This window comes from Triturus cristatus, chromosome 12, assembly GCF_964204655.1.
Source record: "Triturus cristatus chromosome 12, aTriCri1.1, whole genome shotgun sequence".
Taxonomy (NCBI): domain Eukaryota; kingdom Metazoa; phylum Chordata; class Amphibia; order Caudata; family Salamandridae; genus Triturus; species Triturus cristatus.
The window spans coordinates 731,730,084-731,751,190 of record NC_140595.1 but is presented as its reverse complement, the minus strand read 5'-3'; the positions used below and the strand labels follow the sequence as shown (position 1 = coordinate 731,751,190).

At 53.5% G+C, this 21,107-nt stretch overlaps 1 protein-coding gene across 2 annotated transcripts in view; it reads left to right on the top strand.

Moving 5' to 3' along the window:
• Positions 1 to 21,107, top strand: part of GPC2 (glypican 2) — a 177,096-nt gene that overhangs the window by 68,325 nt on the left and 87,664 nt on the right. Inside the window, exon 1 of one of the 2 annotated variants that reach the window (XM_085640131.1) lies at positions 3,117 to 3,593. The exons of the other annotated variant lie outside the window; for it this stretch is intronic. Coding sequence (XP_085496257.1) covers positions 3,440 to 3,593 — 154 coding nt within the window. The 5' untranslated portion in view covers positions 3,117 to 3,439. Of the gene's footprint in view, positions 1 to 3,116; positions 3,594 to 21,107 lie in introns of those variants that run through there. 2 annotated transcript variants of the gene reach the window in all.

Genomic DNA, 21,107 nt, shown 5'->3' with positions numbered 1-21,107 from the left:
CCAGGAGGAGTGTGTCTGTCTACCAAGGGCATCTCTTCAACGCCTGCTCCTGGCGGCTCGAGCACCAGGAGGAGTGTGTCTGTCTACCAAGGGCATTTAATGCCTGCTCCTGGCGGCTCGAGCACCAGGAGGAGTGTGTCTGCCTACCAAGGGCATCTCTTCAACGCCTGCTCCTGGCGGCTCGAGCACCAGGAGGAGGAGTGTGTCTGTCTACCAAGGGCATCTCTTCAACGCCTGCTCCTGGCGGCTCGAGCACCAGGAGGAGTGTGTCTGTCTACCAAGGGCATTTAACGCCTGCTCCTGGCGGCTCGAGCACCAGGAGGAGTGTGTCTGTCTACCAAGGGCATTTAATGCCTGCTCCTGGCGGCTCGAGCACCAGGAGGAGTGTGTCTGCCTACCAAGGGCATCTCTTCAACGCCTGCTCCTGGCTGCTCGAGCACCAGGAGGAGTGTGTCTGTCTACCAAGGGCATCTCTTCAACGCCTGCTCCTGGCGGCTCGAGCACCAGGAGGAGTGTGTCTGTCTACCAAGGGCATCTCTTCAACGCCTGCTCCTGGCGGCTCGAGCACCAGGAGGAGTGTGTCTGTCTACCAAGGGCATCTCTCCAACGCCTGCTCCTGGCGGCTCGAGCACAAGGAGGAGTGTGCCTGTCTACCAAGGGCATCTCTTCCACGCCTGCTCCTGGCGGCTCGAGCACCAGGAGGAGTGTGTCTGTCTACCAAGGGCATCTCTTCAACGCCTGCTCCTGGCGGCTCGAGCACCAGGAGGATTGTGTCTGTCTACCAAGGAGGGCAACTCTTCAATGCCTGCTCCTGGCGGCTCGAGCACCAGGAGGAGTGTGTCTGTCTACCAAGGGCATCTCTTCAGCCCCTGCTCCTGGCGGCTCGAGCACCAGGAGGCGGAGTGTGTCTGCCTACCAAGGGCATCTCTTCAACGCCTGCTCCTGGCGGCTCGAGCATCAGGAGGAGTGTGTCTGCCTACCATGGGCATCTCTTCAACGCCTGCTCCTGGCGGCTCGAGCACTGGGAGGAGGAGTGTGTCTGCCTACCAAGGGCATCTCTTCACCCCCTGATCCTGGCGGCTCGAGCAGCAGGAGGAGTGTGTCTGTCTACCAAGGGCATCTCTTCAACGCCTGCTCCTGGCGGCTCGAGCACCAGGAGGGGTGTGTCTGTCTACCAAGGGCATCTCTTCAATGCCTGCTCCTGGCGGCTCGAGCACCAGGAGGAGTGTGTCTGTCTACCAAGGGCATTTAACGCCTGCTCCTGGCGGCTCGAGCACCAGGAGGAGTGTGTCTGCCTACCAAGGGCATCTCTTCAACGCCTGCTCCTGGCGGCTCGAGCACCAGGAGGAGTGTGTCTGTCTACCAAGGGCATCTCTTCAACGCCTGCTCCTGGCGGCTCGAGCACCAGGAGGAGTGTGTCTGTCTACCAAGGGCATTTAATGCCTGCTCCTGGCGGCTCGAGCACCAGGAGGAGTGTGTCTGCCTACCAAGGGCATCTCTTCAACGCCTGCTCCTGGCGGCTCGAGCACCAGGAGGAGGAGTGTGTCTGTCTACCAAGGGCATCTCTTCAACGCCTGCTCCTGGCGGCTCGAGCACCAGGAGGAGTGTGTCTGTCTACCAAGGGCATTTAACGCCTGCTCCTGGCGGCTCGAGCACCAGGAGGAGTGTGTCTGTCTACCAAGGGCATTTAATGCCTGCTCCTGGCGGCTCGAGCACCAGGAGGAGTGTGTCTGCCTACCAAGGGCATCTCTTCAACGCCTGCTCCTGGCTGCTCGAGCACCAGGAGGAGTGTGTCTGTCTACCAAGGGCATCTCTTCAACGCCTGCTCCTGGCGGCTCGAGCACCAGGAGGAGTGTGTCTGTCTACCAAGGGCATCTCTTCAACGCCTGCTCCTGGCGGCTCGAGCACCAGGAGGAGTGTGTCTGTCTACCAAGGGCATCTCTCCAACGCCTGCTCCTGGCAGCTCGAGCACCAGGAGGAGTGTGTCTGCCTACCAAGGGCATCTCTTCAACGCCTGCTCCTGGCGGCTCAAGCACCAGGAGGTGTGTGTCTGTCTACCAAGGGCATCTCTTCAACGCCTGCTCCTGGCGGCTCGAGCACCAGGAGGAGTGTGTCTGCCTACCAAGGGCATCTCTTCAACGCCTGCTCCTGGCGGCTCGAGCACCAGGAGGAGTGTGTCTGTCTACCAAGGGCATCTCTTCAACGCCTGCTCCTGGCGGCTCGAGCACCAGGAGGAGTGTGTCTGCCTACCAAAGGCATCTCTTCAACGCCTGCTCCTGGCTTCTCGAGCAGCAGGAGGAGTGTGTCTGTCTACCAAGGGCATCTCTTCAACGCCTGCTCCTGGCGGCTCGAGCACCAGTAGGGGTGTGTCTGTCTACCAAGGGCATCTCTTCAACGCCTGCTCCTGGCGGCTCGAGCACCAGGAGGGGTGTGACTGTCTACCAAGGGCATCTCTTCAACGCCTGCTCCTGGCTGCTCGAGCACCAGCAGGAGGAGTGTGTCTGTCTACCAAGGACATCTCTGCAACGCCTGCTCCTGGCGGCTAGAGCACCAGGAGGAGTGTATCTGCCTACCAAGGGCATCTCTGCAACGCCTGCTCCTGGCGGCTAGAGCACCAGGAGTATGTCTGTCTACCAAGGGCATCTCTTCAACGCCTGCTCTGCCGGCTTAAGTAAGACGCACCTGGCCCCACCACATTCTACCTTTCAGTCAGTTGGTCAAAATACCTTTCTTCGGCTGTTTAACCATAAAAGACAGACACATTGGATATACAAACGGGTGTACATAAAGTGCTTGAAGGACTGGATTCGTTGCCAAAGAATAATTGTCGCATATATAAAGCTGTTTTATAAAGTAGACCTTTATAATGTCTACCTCAAGGCCCCTGCCCATCATGTCCCAAACTTGCCTGGTGCCATTGGCGCTTGTTGTTATTTATTTTTGCAGTTTATGTAGCACGAGCTCGGTCCAATGGCATTGTACATGAGCACGCCTATGCTGCTCCTGCCCTGTTTCTACGTTACTCCTATCGGTGGCTGGCTGTGATCGTGGTCGGCACTAGGACCCCGCGGGCTCTTTCTGCCCCTTTGTCTCTTCTGGTCCTACCCTGGTCCCATGCGCTCCAGTGGGAAGCGGCGCGGATACAGGGTGTGCACCTGGACCCCGCGGGCGCCCTCCGCCTCATTGTCTGCGCCGGGCTGCCTTTTCCCCTTGATATCCTATGGGTAGGGCTGGAAGTACATGGTGCGCATTTGGACCCCGCGGGCTACCTCCGCCCCTTTGTCTGCGCTCCCTCTCTGTCCTCCGCTCGCCGGCTGTGGCTCCGGGGCTCACCCGGGCTCTCCTTGCCCTTCCTAGGGTCTGCTCACCCCCGCGGCCAGAGCCTTGCTCCTCCGCTCCAGCCTGACTTCCCCCGTCCTGTGCCGCCCCCTCGGACGCGATGGGCCCCTCCGGCCCAGGCTGCTGCCTCCTCTTCGCCGCCGTGCTGAGCCTTTGTTTCTGGGAGGCCCGGGGCAGGAGCTGCGCCGACAGCCGCCAGGTGCTGGGGGGCAAAGGCTTCAGCCTCAGCATGGTGCCGCCCAGTCTCATCTCGGGTAAGTAGGAGGTCGGGGCGGTGGGTGCGTGAGTGAGTGGGGGTGAGTGGTGTCGGTGAGAGGTGCCGGAGCACGCAGGGCTTCCAGGGAGTCTAAGCTTGCAGTGCAGTCGGCAGATCCAGCTGTGCACATCGAGGCATCTGCGGCAACATACTCCAACTTTGTAATGCAGTGAGGCATTCCACTGTGCAGTGCAGCCAGGGAATACAGTGTGTCGAAGCAGTTCTGCACGGACTCAAGTGCGTTCTGGGGACTTTGTGGTGTTGTGGGAGAATCCAGTTGTGCGACGTAGACAGGGAACCCAAGGCAGTCAGTGAGCTTTACAGAATGAAGGGATCCGGCTGTGCCGTACAGCCATGGAATCCAGTGTTGGTGTCCGTGGGATCCAGTGCAGTCAGTGGATATGTAACCCTGTTTGGGGAATCCAGCTGTGCAGCTTCGACAGGGAACCCAAGGCAGTCAGTATTCTTTACAGAATGAAGGGATCCGGCTGTGCCGTACAGCCATGGAATCCAGTGTTGGTGTCCGTGGGATCCAGTGCAGTCAGTGGATATGTATACCCTGTTTGGGGAATCCAGCTGTGCAACTTAGACAGGGAACCCAAGGCAGTCAGTATTCTTTACAGAAGGTAGGGATCCAGCTGTGCCATACAGCCATGGAATCCAGTGTTGGTGTCCGTGGGATCCAGTGCAGTCAGTGGATATGTATACCCTGTTTGGGGAATCCAGCTGTGCAACTTAGACAGGGAACCCAAGGCAGTCAGTATTCTTTACAGAATGAAGGGATCCAGCTGTGCAGTACAGCCATGGAATCCAGTGTTGGTGTCCGTGGGATCCAGTGCAGTCAGTGGATATGTATACTCTGTTTGGGGAATCCAGCTGTGCAACTTAGACAGGGAACCCAAGGCAGTCAGTATTCTTTATAGAATTAAGGGATCCCGCTGTGCAGTACAGCCATGGAATCCAGTGTTGGTGTCCTTGGGATCCAGTGCAGTCAGTGGATATGTATAACCTGTTTGGGGAATCCAGCTGTGCAACTTACACAGGGAACCCAAGGCAGTCAGTATTCTTTACAGAATGAAGGGATCCGGCTGTGCAGTACAGCCATGGAATCCAGTGTTGGTGTCCGTGGGATCCAGTGCAGTCAGTGGATATGTATACCCTGTTTGGGGAATCCAGCTGTGCAACTTAGACAGGGAACCCAAGGCAGTCAGTATTCTTTACAGAATGAAGGGATCCAGCTGTGCAGTACAGCCATGGAATCCAGTGTTGGTGTCCGTGGGATCCAGTGTAGTCAGTGGATATGTAACCCTGTTTGGGGAATCCAGCTGTGCAGCTTCGACAGGGAACCCAAGGCAGTCAGTATTCTTTACAGAATGAAGGGATCCGGCTGTGCCGTACAGCCATGGAATCCAGTGTTGGTGTCCTTGGGATCCAGTGCAGTCAGTGGATATGTATACTCTGTTTGGGGAATCCAGCTGTGCAACTTAGACAGGGAACCCAAGGCAGTCAGTATTCTTTACAGAATGAAGGGATCCAGCTGTGCAGTACAGCCATGGAATCCAGTGTTGGTGTCCGTGGGATCAAGTGTAGTCAGTGGATATGTATACCCTGTTTGGGGAATCCAGCTGTGCAACTTAGACAGGGAACCTAAGGCAGTCAGTATTCTTTACAGAATGAAGGGATCCAGCTGTGCAGTACAGCCATGGAATCCAGTGTTGGTGTCCGTGGGATCCAGTGCAGTCAGTGGATATGTATACCCTGTTTGGGGAATCCAGCTGTGCAACTTAGACAGGGAACCTAAGGCAGTCAGTATTCTTTACAGAATGAAGGGATCCGGCTGTGCAGTACAGCCATGGAATCCAGTGTTGGTGTCCGTTGGATCCAGTGCAGTCAGTGGATATGTATACCCTGTTTGGGGAATCCAGCTGTGCAACTTAGACAGGGAACCTAAGGCAGTCAGTATTCTTTACAGAATGAAGGGATCCAGCTGTGCAGTACAGCCATGGAATCCAGTGTTGGTGTCTGTGGGATCCAGTGCAGTCAGTGGATATGTATACCCTGTTTGGGGAATCCAGCTGTGCAACTTAGACAGGGAACCTAAGGCAGTCAGTATTCTTTACAGAATGAAGGGATCCGGCTGTGCAGTACAGCCATGGAATCCAGTGTTGGTGTCCGTGGGATCCAGTGCAGTCAGTGGATATGTATACCCTGTTTGGGGAATCCAGCTGTGCAACTTAGACAGGGAACCCAATGCAGTCAGTATTCTTTACAGAATGAAGGGATCCAGCTGTGCAGTACAGCCATGGAATCCAGTGTTGGTGTCCGTGGGATCCAGTGCAGTCAGTGGATATGTATACCCTGTTTGGGGAATCCAGCTGTGCAACTTAGACAGGGAACCTAAGGCAGTCAGTATTCTTTACAGAATGAAGGGATCCGGCTGTGCAGTACAGCCATGGAATCCAGTGTTGGTGTCCGTGGGATCCAGTGCAGTCAGTGGATATGTATACCCTGTTTGGGGAATCCAGCTGTGCAACTTAGACAGGGAACCCAATGCAGTCAGTATTCTTTACAGAATGAAGGGATCCAGCTGTGCAGTACAGCCATGGAATCCAGTGTTGGTGTCCGTGGGATCCAGTGCAGTCAGTGGATATATATAGCTAGTGAGGGAATCTTGCTGTACAACGTGAGCCAGGGGATCTTTATAAGATGAGGGAATCCAGTGTGCCCTGGTGATCTATCGGTTCAGTGAAGACAGGGACCCCATGGCAGTCTATGGATCTTTAAAGCATAAGAGCACGAGAGGATACAGCTGCGCAGTGCAACCAGGGAATCCAGTGTGACAGTGGAATCCAGTGCAGTCCGGATGTGTTTGGTGTAACGAGGGAATCCAGCTGTTGGTGCGGGCAGGGAAACAGGGCGCTCGGGTGTTTTATCTCTAGTGAGGCAATCCAGATGTGCAAAGTAATTGATTCGGGTTTGCAGCGCATCGAGGGAGCCCAGCAGTGCGGCTCAGTTCGGAGATCCAGTGCTGGTCGATAACCCAACCATGCCACAGACTCAGGAAATCAGTGGCTGGCGTCAATTGAGAGAAGGCGCCTTGCAGTGCAGCTCGGGAAGCCAGCCTTGAACTGTAGCCAGGGAATCTGACTTTTCAGTGCAGCCAAAGGATCCAGGTGTGCACTGCAACCAGAATACTCAGCCATTGCAGATGGGGGCGCAGCATAACCAATGGATCCAGCAGTACAGCCGAGAATCCAGGTGTGCACTGCAGGCACGGGGTTGCAGAGGTGTTATACAGGCAGAGAATCACGCTGGGCAGTGAAGCGCAACCAGGGGGCGTAGTTTCCAGGAATCCAGGTGTGCAGTGCAGCGCGAATCACGCTGGGCAGTAAAGCGCAGCCAGGGGGCGTAGTTTCCAGGAATCCAGGTGTGCAGTGCAGCGCGAATCACGCTGGGCAGTAAAGCGCAGCCAGGTGGCGTAGTTTCCAGGAATCCAGGTGTGCAGTGCAGCGCGAATCACGCTGGGCAGTAAAGCGCACCCAGGGGGCGTAGTTTCCAGGAATCCAGGTGTGCAGTGCAGCGCGGAAGTGGCTCTTTACAGTGCCGCCGAGCATTCCAGCTTTGTGGTGAGGCCTTGGAGAGCAGCCAGAGGGCCCTGGCTGCCTGCACAGTGCATTCACACTTGCAGTGCTTTCGGGAGAATGAGCCGTTCACTGCTAGCAGAATGCATGTGGATGTACACGGGTGCTCTGGAGTTTGTTGGGGCAGCGCTTGCCACCCCCCCCCCCCCCCCCCCACCACCTCTCGCCTCCCCCTCCCCCGTGAATGTGCACTGCCTCCGCACTGGAGCCGGTGCAGGCCTGCTCACCGAGCCGTATCTGAAGCCTCTACCAGTGTTCGGTGGAAGGCACGGCGTGTCCGCGAGAAGCGGCTGCTGTGGGCGAAGTGTGTGATCTTGCACTGTGCGACTCAAGCGTGACGTTCCCCTGCCGACACCGCCACTCTAATTTTATTAGGGTGGGGGTGTTTCAGTTGTGCTGGAACCGTTTTTAGGGTGGGGGTGATGGCCAGTGACGTCGCTTCACTAAAGGCATGGGGAAGGGCGCACGTCCTAAAAGAAAGAAGTGGGAGGACTAACCTAGTTAGGCAGTATGCAAGTGATATCACGGAGCGTGACATCACTACGCATGACATCACGGCGCATGACCTTACATGTGGCAAAACAGGAATTGACATCATAGGAAGTGGTATCACAAGCCACGACTTTAATATGTAAGTGTGATGTTAAGCGCTCTGACACTGCTTTGGGATGAATAGCGCTATACAAGAAAAAATAGTGGTACTTAAATTATTTCAAGGCCTCGCAGGGGTAGTAAGCTCTTTATAAACTACATTTAGTATTATGTAACTATTGGGCGAGACCAACACATCTGACATTCTTACAGTGCGTGCATATCTAGTAAACAGAGCCTGAACAAAGTTAAAAGCGGCCTCTCTTCAGTATGTGTGAAGTGCTAACCCTTGCTCCCCTCCGCTGCATTTGCTTCTAGGTGTGAGGCTCCTGACTGCTCCCAGCCAGGAGACTAGAACAAAAGGAGGCCTGATGACCCAATCAAATTCGGCCTTTGTTATGGGCCCAGCTGGAGTCTAAAATAAGAATGCCCCGTCCCTGCCTGCACCTTGTTGCTTGTTGCAGATGGAAAGCAGACAATGTGCAGGCGCTACTGAAAGTGTCCTGGTGTTTGGAAATTACACCAGAACCACCAGAATGAGTCCAGCACCTTATTTATTGGGGCCCAACTTCCTGGCAAGGTGGACGGCGTTCACCCTGTGAAAATAGTGGGTGGACGCCCTCCACCCACGTGTACCCCCCTCCCCGACTCGTGCCCTGGCATGGTGGGTATGTCACAGAAAAAACAAACATGCCAATAGAAGAGGAAAATTTGAGGGGCCCCTCTATTATTTGTTCTCCATCTTAACTCCTTCAAGTTTTGTGAGGGTACTGCAGCACCCCTACTTCCAGTGCTACTTTCGCTGTCACGTATTTTTTATCGAGTGCTTTCAAGAACGGGGGGCGGGGGGGGGGATGAGTGATACTGTTAGTGCAGCGTGTGCTGGTTATTCAAACTATTGTAGCATCCCTAGGCCATGGGTGCCGTACCCTAGGTCATGCGTGCAGCATCCCTAGGCTACGGGTGCAGTGCCCTAGACCATGAGTGCAGTACCCTAGGCCACAGATGCAGTACCCCAGGCCACGGATGCAGTACCCCAGGCCACGGATGCAGTACCCTAGGCCACTGGTGCAGTACCCTAGGCCACGGATGCAGTACCCTAGGCCACAGATGCAGTACCCCAGGCCACGGATGCAGTACCCTAGGCCACTGGTGCAGTACCCTAGGCCACGGATGCAGTACCCTAGGCCACAGATGCAGTACCCCAGGCCACGGATGCAGTACCCTAGGCCACAGATGCAGTACCCCAGGCCACGGATGCAGTACCCTAGGCCACTGGTGCAGTACGCTAGGCTATGGGTGCAGTATGCTAGGCCATGGGTGCATTACCCTAGGACACTGGTGCAGTACCCTAGGCCATGGATGAAGTACCCTAGGCCATGGGGGCAGTATCATAGCCCATGGGTGCAGCATCCTAGGCCAGGAGTGCAGCATCCTAGGCCACAGGTGCAGTACCCTAGGCCACGGGTGCAGGACTCTAGGCCACGGATGCAGGACTCTAGGCCACGGATGCAGTACCCTTGGCCACGGGTGCAGTACCGTTGGCCACAGGTGCAGTACCCTGGGCCATAGGTCAGTACCCTATGCCATTGGAACAGTACGCTAGGCCATGGGTGCAGTGCCTTAGGCCATGGGGGCAGTATGTAAGGTCACGGATGCAGTACCCTAGGCCACTGGTGCAGTACCCTAGGACACTGGTGCAGTACCCTCGGTGCAGTACCCTTGGTCATGGGTGTAGCAATTCTAGGCCACAGGTGCAGTGCCCTAGGCCATGGGTGCAGTACCCCAGGCCACTGGTGCAGTACCCGGGGTGCAGTACCCTAGGCTATGGGTGCAGTACCCTAGGCAATGGATGTAGTACCCTACGTCACTGGTGCAGTATGCTAGCCATGGATGCAGTACCCTAGGCCACGGGTGCAGTACCCTAGGCCACTGGTGCAGTATACTAGGCCATGGGTACAGTACCCTAGAGCACTGTACAGTACCCTGGGTGCAGTACCCTAGGTCATTGGTGCTGAATTCCTAGGCCACTGGTCCAGTACCCTAGAACATGGGTGCAGTATCCTAGGCCGTAGGTGCATTCCCCTCTGCCACTGGTGCAGTACCCTCAGCCACAGGTGCAGCATCCTAGGCCATAGGTGCAGTACTCTAGGCCACGTGTGCAGTACCCAAGGCTGCGTGTGCAGTACACTAGGCCACTGGTGCAGTACCCTAGACCACTGGTGCAGTATGCTAGGCCATGGGTTCAGTACCCTAGGACACTGGTGCAGTACCCTGGGTGCAGTACCCTAGCCCACTTGTGCAGTACCCTAGGCCACTTGTACTGTATGCTAGGCCATGGGTTCAGTACCCTAGGCCACTGGTGCAGTATGCTAGCCATGGGTACAGTACCCTAGGACACTGTACAGTACCCTGGGTGCAGTACCCTAGGTCATTGGTGCTGAATTCCTAGGCCACGGGTGCAGTGCCCTGGGCCACGGGTGCAGTGCCCTAGGCCACGGGTGCAGTACCCTAGGCCACGGGTGCAGTACCCTAGGCCACTGGTCCAGTACCCTAGGCCACTGGTCCAGTACCCTAGAACATGGGTGCAGTATCCTAGGCCGTAGGTGCATTCCCCTCTGCCACTGGTGTAGTACCCTCGGCCACAGGTGCAGCAACCTATGCCATAGGGGCAGTACCCTAGGTCACGTGTGCAGTACCCTAGGCCACGTGTGCAGTACCCAAGGCTGCGTGTGCAGTACCCTAGGCCACTGGTGCAGTACCCTAGACAACTGGTGCAGTATGCTAGGCCATGGGTTCAGTACCCTAGGACACTGGTGCAGTACCCTGGGTGCAGTACCCTAGCCCACTGGTGCAGTACCCTAGGCCACTTGTACGGTATGCTAGGCCATGGGTTCAGTACCCTAGGACACTGGTGCTGTACCCTGGGTGCAGTATCCTAGGCCACTGGTGTAGTACCCTAGGCCATGGGTGTAGTACCCTAGGCCACTGGTGCATTACACTAGGCCACGGGTGCAGGATCCTAGGCCATAGGTGCAGTACCCTAGGCCACGGGTGCAGTGCCCTAGGCTATGGGTGCAGTACCGTAGGCAATGGATGTAGTACCCTACGCCACTGGTGCAGTATGCTAGCCATGGATGCAGTACCCTAGGCCACGGGTGCAGTACCCCAGGCCACTGGTGCAGTATGCTAGGCCATGGGTACAGTACCCTAGGACACTGTACAGTACCCTGGGTGCAGTACCCTAGGTCATTGGTGCTGAATTCCTAGGCCACGGGTGCAGTGCCCTAGGGCATGGGTGCTGTACCCTGGGCCATGGGTGCAGTACCCTAGGCCATGGAAGCAGTACCCTAGGCCACTGGTGCAGTACCCTATGCCACAGGTGCAGCATCCCTAGGCCACGGGTGCAGTGCCCTAGGACATGGGTGCAGTACCCTAGGCCATGGGAGTAGTGTGCTAGGCCATGGGTGCAGTACCCTATGCCATGGGAGCAGTACCCTAGGCCACTTGTGCAGTATGCTAGGCCATGGTTTCAGTACCCTAGGACACTGGTGCTGTACCCTGGGTGCAGTACCCTAGGCCACTGTTGTGGTACCCTAGGCCATGGGTGTAGTACCCTAGGCCACTGGTGAATTACCCTGGGTGCAGTACTTTAGGCCATGGGTGTAGTACTGTAGGACACTGGTGCAGTACCCTCGGTGCAGTACCCTAGGTCATGGGTGCAGCAATCCTAGGCCACAGGTGCAGTACCCTAGGCTATGGGTGCAGTACCCTAGGCAATGGATGTAGTACCCTACGCCACTGGTGCAGTATGCTAGCCATGGATGCAGTACCCTAGGCCACGGGTGCCGTACCCCAGGCCACTGGTGCAGTATGCTAGGCCATGGGTACAGTACCCTAGGACACTGTACAGTACCCTGGGTGCAGTACCCTAGGTCATTGGTGCTGAATTCCTAGGCCACGGGTGCAGTGCCCTAGGCTACAGGTGCAGCATCATAGGCCATAGGTGCAGTACCCTAGGCCACATGTGCAGTACCCAAGGCCACGTGTGCAGTACCCTAGACCACTGGTGTAGTATGCTAGGCCATGGGTTCAGTACCCTAGGACACTGGTGCAGTACCTTGGGTGCAGTACCCTAGCCCATTGGTGCAGTACCCTAGGCCACTTGTACTGTATGCTAGGCCATGGGTTCAGTACCCTAGGACACTGGTGCTGTACCCTGGGTGCAGTATCCTAGGCCACTGGTGTAGTACCCTAGGCCATGGGTGTAGTACCCTAGGCCACTGGTGCATTACACTAGGCCACGGGTGCAGGATCCTAGGCCATAGGTGCAGTACCCTAGGCCACGGGTGCAGTGCCCTAGGCTATGGGTGCAGTACCGTAGGCAATGGATGTAGTACCCTACGCCACTGGTGCAGTATGCTAGCCATGGATGCAGTACCCTAGGCCACGGGTGCAGTACCCCAGGCGACTGGAGCAGTATGCTAGGCCATGGGTACAGTACCCTAGGACACTGTACAGTACCCTGGGTGCAGTACCCTAGGTCATTGGTGCTGAATTCCTAGGCCACGGGTGCAGTGCCCTAGGGCATGGGTGCTGTACCCTGGGCCATGGGTGCAGTACCCTAGGCCATGGAAGCAGTACCCTAGGCCACTGGTGCAGTACCCTATGCCACAGGTGCAGCATCCCTAGGCCACGGGTGCAGTGCCCTAGGACATGGGTGCAGTACCCTAGGCCATGGGAGTAGTGTGCTAGGCCATGGGTGCAGTACCCTATGCCATGGGAGCAGTACCCTAGGCCACTTGTGCAGTATGCTAGGCCATGGTTTCAGTACCCTAGGACACTGGTGCTGTACCCTGGGTGCAGTACCCTAGGCCACTGTTGTGGTACCCTAGGCCATGGGTGTAGTACCCTAGGCCACTGGTGAATTACCCTGGGTGCAGTACTTTAGGCCATGGGTGTAGTACTGTAGGACACTGGTGCAGTACCCTCGGTGCAGTACCCTAGGTCATGGGTGCAGCAATCCTAGGCCACAGGTGCAGTACCCTAGGCTATGGGTGCAGTACCCTAGGCAATGGATGTAGTACCCTACGCCACTGGTGCAGTATGCTAGCCATGGATGCAGTACCCTAGGCCACGGGTGCCGTACCCCAGGCCACTGGTGCAGTATGCTAGGCCATGGGAACAGTACCCTAGGACACTGTACAGTACCCTGGGTGCAGTACCCTAGGTCATTGGTGCTGAATTCCTAGGCCACGGGTGCAGTGCCCTAGGCTACAGGTGCAGCATCATAGGCCATAGGTGCAGTACCCTAGGCCACATGTGCAGTACCCAAGGCCACGTGTGCAGTACCCTAGACCACTGGTGTAGTATGCTAGGCCATGGGTTCAGTACCCTAGGACACTGGTGCAGTACCTTGGGTGCAGTACCCTAGCCCATTGGTGCAGTACCCTAGGCCACTTGTACTGTATGCTAGGCCATGGGTTCAGTACCCTAGGACACTGGTGCTGTACCCTGGGTGCAGTATCCTAGGCCACTGGTGTAGTACCCTAGGCCATGGGTGTAGTTACCTAGGCCACTGGTGCATTACACTAGGCCACGGGTGCAGGATCCTTGGCCATAGGTGCAGTGCCCTAGAGCATGGGTGCAGTACCCTGGGCCATGGGTGCAGTACCCTAGGCCATGGAAGCACTACCCTAGGCCACTGGTGCAGTACCCTATGCCACAGGTGCAGCATCCCTAGGCCACGGGTGCAGTGCCCTAGGACATGGGTGCAGTACTCTAGGCCATGGGAGTAGTGCGCTAGGCCATGGGTGCAGTACCCTATGCCATGGGAGCAGTACCCTAGGCCACTGGTGCAGTACCCTAGGCCACTTGTGCAGTATGCTAGGCCATGGGTTCAGTACCCTAGGACACTGGTGCTGTACCCTGGGTGCAGTACCCTAGGCCACTGGTGTAGTACCCTAGGCCATGGGTGTAGTACCCTAGGCCACTGGTGCATTACGCTAGGCCACGGGTGCAGCTTCCTAGGCCATAGGTGCAGTACCCTAGGTCACGGGTGCAGTGCCCTAGGGCATGGGTGCAGTACCCTAGGCCATGGGTGCAGGACCGTAGGCCACTGATGCAGTACCTTAGGCCACGCACAGTGCAGTACCCTGTGCCACAGGTGCAGCATCCCTAGGCCACGGGTGCAGTGCCCCAGGGCATGGTTGCAGTACCCTAGGCCATGGGAGTAGTACGCTAGGCCATGGGGGCAGTACCCTAGGCCACTGGTGCAGAAGGTTAGGCCATAGGTGCAGTACACCGGGGAGTCTCCATCGCCAGGCCCCGCTACAGCTCCGATGCCTTTGTTGGACTTCGCATACATTAAAGGTGCCCTCCCCTGAATGCTCTTGGAGCCGAGAGGACCCCAGCCTCTTGTCTGACTGCGGCCAGGGGCACACACCTGATGGCTGCGGTAGTATACATGGCTTCAGCTTCTGCACCCCCTACCAGACATGGCATTTAATGTTCCGGAGTAGGGCACTTCGAGCCATGGCTGAGTAGGCGGTGTAGGGTGGCATAGGAGGTGCTGATACAAGATGTTAGGGACCACCCCTCCGGACTTCACCGCCCTAGAACAAGGCAGGTATTAAGGGTGTCCATCCACTATATCACATTATAGTGCTGGCCAGTTACTACCTCCCTGGCAAGTTATATTGCACCCCCTACATCTTCATATTAGTTCATCGCAAGGTGCTTATAAGTAAGTGTAATGGATGAATAGATTAGTTAGTAAGGTTAGGTTGACGAGGTGCTAGGTGCATGTACTGGAAGCGGTAGGACTGTAGATCAGGATTGTTCACCCAGATACCGTGTCATACAGCCGTGTGAGGTTTAGCCTGAACTCAAGGCATGGGGGTGCTTGTAATGTCGCCTACAGTCCGGTTCTAGGACGAACGCCTGGTTTAGATCCGCCTCACTCATCTGGTGAAATTACACCGTCATCTGTTGGGCGGACATCATGCCTCTTTGTTACCCTGCCAGAGGGAGCAGCTCCTCCTTTTAAAGTACAGGAGTGGGGTCACCCAGGGTAGCGAAATTACACAGTACACGTAAAGTTAGAAGACCAGATGTTATAAAAATAGATGCAGATATATATGAAAAGGGTGGGAGTGGTGCCTGCGTCACAGGGATCAGACTGGAGACAAGGCAGCAGAGGGAAAAACAAAACCCAAAGCGAGTGCAGAGATCCCGGAGACGCGACACGTTGTGGTCATGGGCAGTTGTTAACGCAGGGTTTTTCACAAGACAGCCTTGTTGCCATGTGCTCACAAGCAGTTTCCAGATGTTGTTGCCTTGTGATTGGCTGTAGGTCCGGTCTCAGGGGTTAGCAGTGTGTTAGGTAGTGGTAGCACCCAAACCACTAGGCAGCTCCTGGGCTGGGATGCACTGGCGTATTGAAAGTTTAAGGGGCCACCCTGCAATGTACACGGAGGGGGCCCCGGTCCGGATTTAATCCGGAGTGCTCAGGCCTGTATACGGTGCTGAGGGGGCCCCCTGCAGCTCGCCCCCCCCCCCGTACCGCGGGGGATGCGGGGGCCTGTGTTACGCCCCTGCTGGGATGGTTGTTTGAGACATCTCGGGGCAGCCCTGGGTTTCTGTAGTTGTTCTGTTGCAGCCATTACTTTCTTCAGTGCTTTGCTACCTCAGCAGACACGTCCTTAGCATTGAACCGAGGCTGAGTTCCCAAGGAGGTGCCTTTACAAGGCCGCTGCGCCCTGCTCCATGTGTCCTCTCCTTCACGAGGCTGTGCAGGTGCCTCTCGCAGGTTCTGTCTTGTGCACGACCAAGGCCGGGGTTCGCCTCCATCCATCACCGAACCGACGCCGCTCTGGCATCTCCCCAAGATGCTAGAGCTAGTTCTTGCCCTGGGCTAACCTAGCTGGCCGGGCTCCTCGTTGCTGTCAAGCTGCACTGCTAGAGCCCTGTATGCGCCCAGCCTGTCAAAAGAAAGCTGTAGAACTATTGGTGGCCCAGCCCCGACCCCATCCTTAAGACTGAGAAAGAATGGAAGCATGTGCAACTGGCTTCTGTAGCGCTTTCGCGATCTCTGTAGGAAGCACGTGCTTCTGATCGCAGTGTCTAGGATGTTTCACGATGCTCAGGTCCCTGAAACTCATATTGGCTCGCGCCCCCGCTAGGGTAGCCACGAAGGTGGGTGATATGTCTAGAAAAAGAGACAACACCACAAGCACGAGTTGAGCCCTGTATCTCCCCAGTGCAAACCTCACACCAGAGCGCCCTCCAGCCGGATCCCTTGCCTTTCATCAGCTGGTCCTCCTGCTGGCCAGCAGCCTAGCAGTGAGCTGTCGTTGAGCTCTGATTGCGCGGGTGGCAAAGATGCCACTGGGGCAGCGCTCATTTTTATTTAAATGTTATTATAAATTTTTCACACAGCTTGATTTGTGCATTCTCTTTTATAATAATGTGGTAAGATTGGCTGCCACCAGTACCAGCAAGATCATAGATGTGTGTGTGTGTGCGCGCGCGTGTGTGTGTGTGTTTGTGTGTGCAGTCACAGCCCAGGTACATGTGAGAGAGTGGGCCCTGAATACAGTTGAATTGGTCTCACCTGCTCCGAAAATGGGTGCTGCGGGTACCAGTCTTCATCTGTGTTGGCGGGGGTTACCCAGCTAATGATTGTGCTTAGACTTCCTCCATGTGCTCTTGGCAGTGAGCTGTCGTTTTGCCCCCTCTGTCATTGTTTTTGGAGGTTCCTTGCCCATTGATGGGTTTTCTTCTCTTATACTTCCTCCTTGTGTTCTTGTTGGTACGCTGTCGTTTTGCCCACTCTTTCACTGTTTTTGGAGGTTCCTTGTGCATTGATGGGGTATCTCCTCTGAGACTTCCTCCATGTGTTCTTGGTGGTGAGCTGTCGTTTTGACAGCATTTGTCATTGTTTTTGGAGGTTCCTTGCCCATTGATGTTTTTTCTTCTCCTAGACTTCCTCCATTTGTTCTTGGTGGTGTGCTGTTGCTTTGCCCTCTCTGTGATTGTTTTTGGAGGTTCCCTGCCCATTGATGGTTTTTCTTCTCTTAGACTTCCTGCATGTGTACTTGGTGGTGAGCTGTCATTTTGCCCCCTCCCCCCTGTTATTGGTTTTGGAGCTTTGGAGGTTTCTTGCCTGTTAATGGATTTTCTTCTCCTAGACTTCCTCCATGTGTTCTTGGTGGCGAGCTGTCGTTTTACCCCATCTGTCATTGGTTTTGGAGGTTCCTTTCCAATGTTGTTTTTTTGTCTCCTAGACTTCCTCTGTGTGTTCTTGGTGGAGAGCTGTCGTTGTGGTCCCTCTGTCATTGTTTTTGGAGGTTCCTTGCCCATTGATGGACTTGTGGCAGGGCCTCAGGTGGCACGCTTCCAAACGTGACCTCAAGGTTGGTCACTCCTGCTTAGTCCATCTTGTGGCAGTTTGTTCCTATACAAGCAGCTACCCCACAGGGGCACATTTTCTAGCAAGGGGTGTGATGGTGTCTTCCGTTTAGGTGCATTTAATGCACTTTTTGCACCGAAGAACATTTTTATTGTCTGTTCAAATAACTTTTTGTTCCTGAAAGTCAAGAACGTGTCGGGTGTAAGGGCAGTAAGCGGGAACCTTGCATTGGCACCTCAAGGCTGATCCGCCTCACAGTTGGCAGTCCAGGCCCCATCATTGTCATCTCATTGTGTTGTGAATAATTGAAGATTATCAGCATGATAGACCTTGAGGGCATGTGGTACGTGATGGAATATGGAAATAATGGATGGAAGCATCTGCGCAAGCACATCTCTAGTAAATGCTCTGCCATCCTGTGTAATCCCCCACTGCTGCTGCATACGGCTAGGCTTTTCTTCCCTCCTCTTTCTCAAAAGACCGCTCTGCTGGAAACTGAGCCCGCCACGTGTGTATGTAAGGATGTATGTCGTTACAACGCACACTTTTACAACGCATGCACTTACAACGCATTTTTTACAACGCAAAATCCATTACAACGCACTACACTTACAACGCATGACACTACAACGCATTTTTAAAAACTACCTTTACAACGCATACCATTACAACGCATAATAGTAAATTGCATTTAAGGTAAGTGTTGGATAGTATAGGGGTAAAAATTACTATTCTAACTCCAGGGGGTGCAAAAGTAGGGTAAGTGTTGGATAGTATAGGGGTAAAAATTACTATTCTAACTCCAGGGGGTGCAACAGTAGGGAAAGTGTTGGATAGTATAGGGGTAAAAATTGCTATTCTAACTCCAGGGAGTGCAACAGTAGGGTAAGTGTTGGATAGTATAGGGGTAAAAATTGCTATTCTAACTCCAGGGGGTGCAACAGTAGGGTAAGTGTTGGATAGTATAGGGGTAAAAATTGCTATTCTAACTCCAGGGGGTGCAACAGTAGGGTAAGTGTTGGATAGTATAGGGGTAAAAATTACTATTCTAGCTCCAGGGGGTGCAACAGTAGGGTAAGTGTTGGATAGTATAGGGGTAAAAATTACTATTCTAACTCCAGGGGGTGCAACAGTAGGGTAAGTGTTGGATAGTATAGGGGTAAAAATTACTATTCTAACTCCAGGGGGTGCAACAGTAGGGTAAGTGTTGGATAGTATAGGGGTAAAAATTACTATTCTAACTCCAGGGGGGGCAACAGTAGGGTAAGTGTTGGATAGTATAGGGGTAAAAATTACTATTCTAACTCCAGGGGGTGCAACAGTAGGGTAAGTGTTGGATAGTGTAGTGTAATATTATGCGTTGTAATGGTAGGCGTTGTAATGGAATGCGTTGTAAAGGTAGTTTTTGAAAATGCGTTGCAGTGTCATGCGTTGTAAGTGTAGTGCGTTGTAATGGATTTTGCGTTGTAAAAAATGCGTTGTAAGTGTAGTGCGTTGTAAAAGTTGCGTTGTAAAGGTTGTTCCCCGTATGTAATGGTATTTGTAAAGCACAAACCTAGCTAGAGAGCAGTGGAGCGCTGAACATGGGCTGTAAGGTGCACAGAGGTGGCGCACAGAGGTGGTGTCCTTTGAAGTGGTGTGTCTTCAGGTATTTCCTGAATTGCAGGAAGATCCCACCTGTCCCGGTGTTCATGTGGATGTCCTTCCACAACCTGGGTGTGCAGACAGAGGAGGACTGCCTTCTGGCTTTTCTTCTATGTATTTGCTTCCAGTCTAGCTATATCCTCACTCCCAGTGTTGCGCTGTTCACCTGGGATGGGGATCTTCTTCCTTGGTTACTCATGGGTGGTATTTCTGATGCCTTTAAGTGATACTGCTGCTCTTGGAGATGGTGTGACTTGAAGGGGAGCCAGTGTAGTTCACTCTTTGTTGGGGTCAAGTGGTCAACCTTCGTCAGATGTTTGAAGCGATATACCGCAGTCTGTGGGATGTCTTTCAGGGGCACCAGTGTGATGGCATGGGGCATGGAGGTGCGTTGCTTCCACCTATGTGAGGTGAGAGAAGTTTTACCTCTTGTTCTTCTGAAATCGGTTTCAGGTAGGAAAGGTTTTTCTGTTTTCAGGAAGAAAAGGTAGAATCAGGCCTGCTGTCTGTGTTTTTTCAGTGTGGTCTTTGTTGAGGGTGAATCCGGTGATGATGCATTCACGGTCATCTGGAAGGGTGTTTAGGGGGGCAGTTAAGGTTAATTTTAATAGCAATAATTCAATCTTGTTGCGCTTGGCAAACATCAAGATTTCTCTCTCAGTTGGATTGAGCTTTAGGTAGGTGCCTTGCACCCATTTCTGGATACGATCAAACTTAGGTTTCGAGTCTCTGGATGTGGTAAGCCAATATGATTTTCAGGTAGAATTATGTGTGGTCTGCTTATTAGTGTCAGTGTAGAACAGGATGGAGCCATTGGCACGCCACAGGAGATGCAGAGTATCTGCAAGACTGAGCTTCCCTTCTGAATGAGCTGCTGGGGGTTGATAAGGTACGAAGAGGTTGACAAGGTAGGACGCAAACCATTGGAAGACTGTGTCAGAGAAGCCCATAACCTGTTTCTAAAGTGTTTTCCCAGTAGTTGGTGGTTGACTGTGTCAAAAATTGCTGAGAGGCTGCGTAGGATCATGAGTCCGGGGTGATCATTGTCAGCGATTAAGATGCTGTTGTTGACCACCTAAAGGGTGGCATCTCTGCGATAGCATGGTCTGGTGTTGGATTGGTATTCTTCTAGGAGACTGTTTGCTCATCTGATTTTACAATTGAATAGACACTTTTTACTCAATAATTTGTCTGATGAGAGGTAGATGGGCGATGTATAGGAGTTGGACAGTCATATGGGCTCAAGGTGGACTACTAATTACAATGATCTGTAGACTGGAGGTGATTTAAAGAATTTATAGCCCTCAGTAGGTCCATATTATCTGCTAGCTGGTCTTTAGTTGTGTTCTTAACACTGTGTTTTGACAGTCAGTGCACTCCTTTTGTATTGTATTGTAATCGCATTTATAAAGCGCTTACTACCCCTGAGGAGGCATCGAAGTGCTTTTTCGGTGAGTAGCACGCTATTTTGGAACCCATAAAGGATTAGCAGTGACTTAGTATTGTGAAAATATGAAAGTAATTTGAGTGATGGATATGTTAGTCAGATTATTTGGCTTGAGAAGGATAGTGGAAGGATAGAGAAGGGAAAAAAGGTTTGCATCTATATAGCGCTTGCTACCCCTGATGAGGTGTTGAAGTTCTTCTTCGGCGAGTAGCACGCTACTCCAGAACCCAGAAAGGATTAGTGGTGAATTAGTATAGTGAAAATATTCAAGTAATTTAAGTGGTGGATATGTTATTCAGTTATTTGGTTTGAGAAGGATAGTGGAAGGATAGAGAAGGGGAAAAGGTTTGCATTTATATAGTGCTTGCTATCCCTGATGGGGTGTTGAAGTGCTTTTTCAGGGAATAGCACGCTACTTCAGAACCCATAAGGATTAGTGGAGAATTAGTATAGAGAAAATATGAAAGTAACTTGAGTGGTGGATATGTTAGTCAGATTATTTGGATTGAGAAGGATAGCAAAGGGGTAGAAGAGGTAAAAAGGTTTGCATTTATATAGCGCTTGCTACCCCTGATGAGGTGTTGAAGTTCTTTTTCGGCGAGTAGCACGCTACTACAGAACCCATAAAGGATTAGTGGTGAATTAGTATAGTGAAAATATGAAAGTAATTTGAGTGGTGAATATGTTATTCAGTTACTTGGTTTGAGAAGGATAGTGGAAGGATAGAGAGGGGAAAAAGGTTTGCATTTATATAGTGCTTACTATCCCTGATGGGGT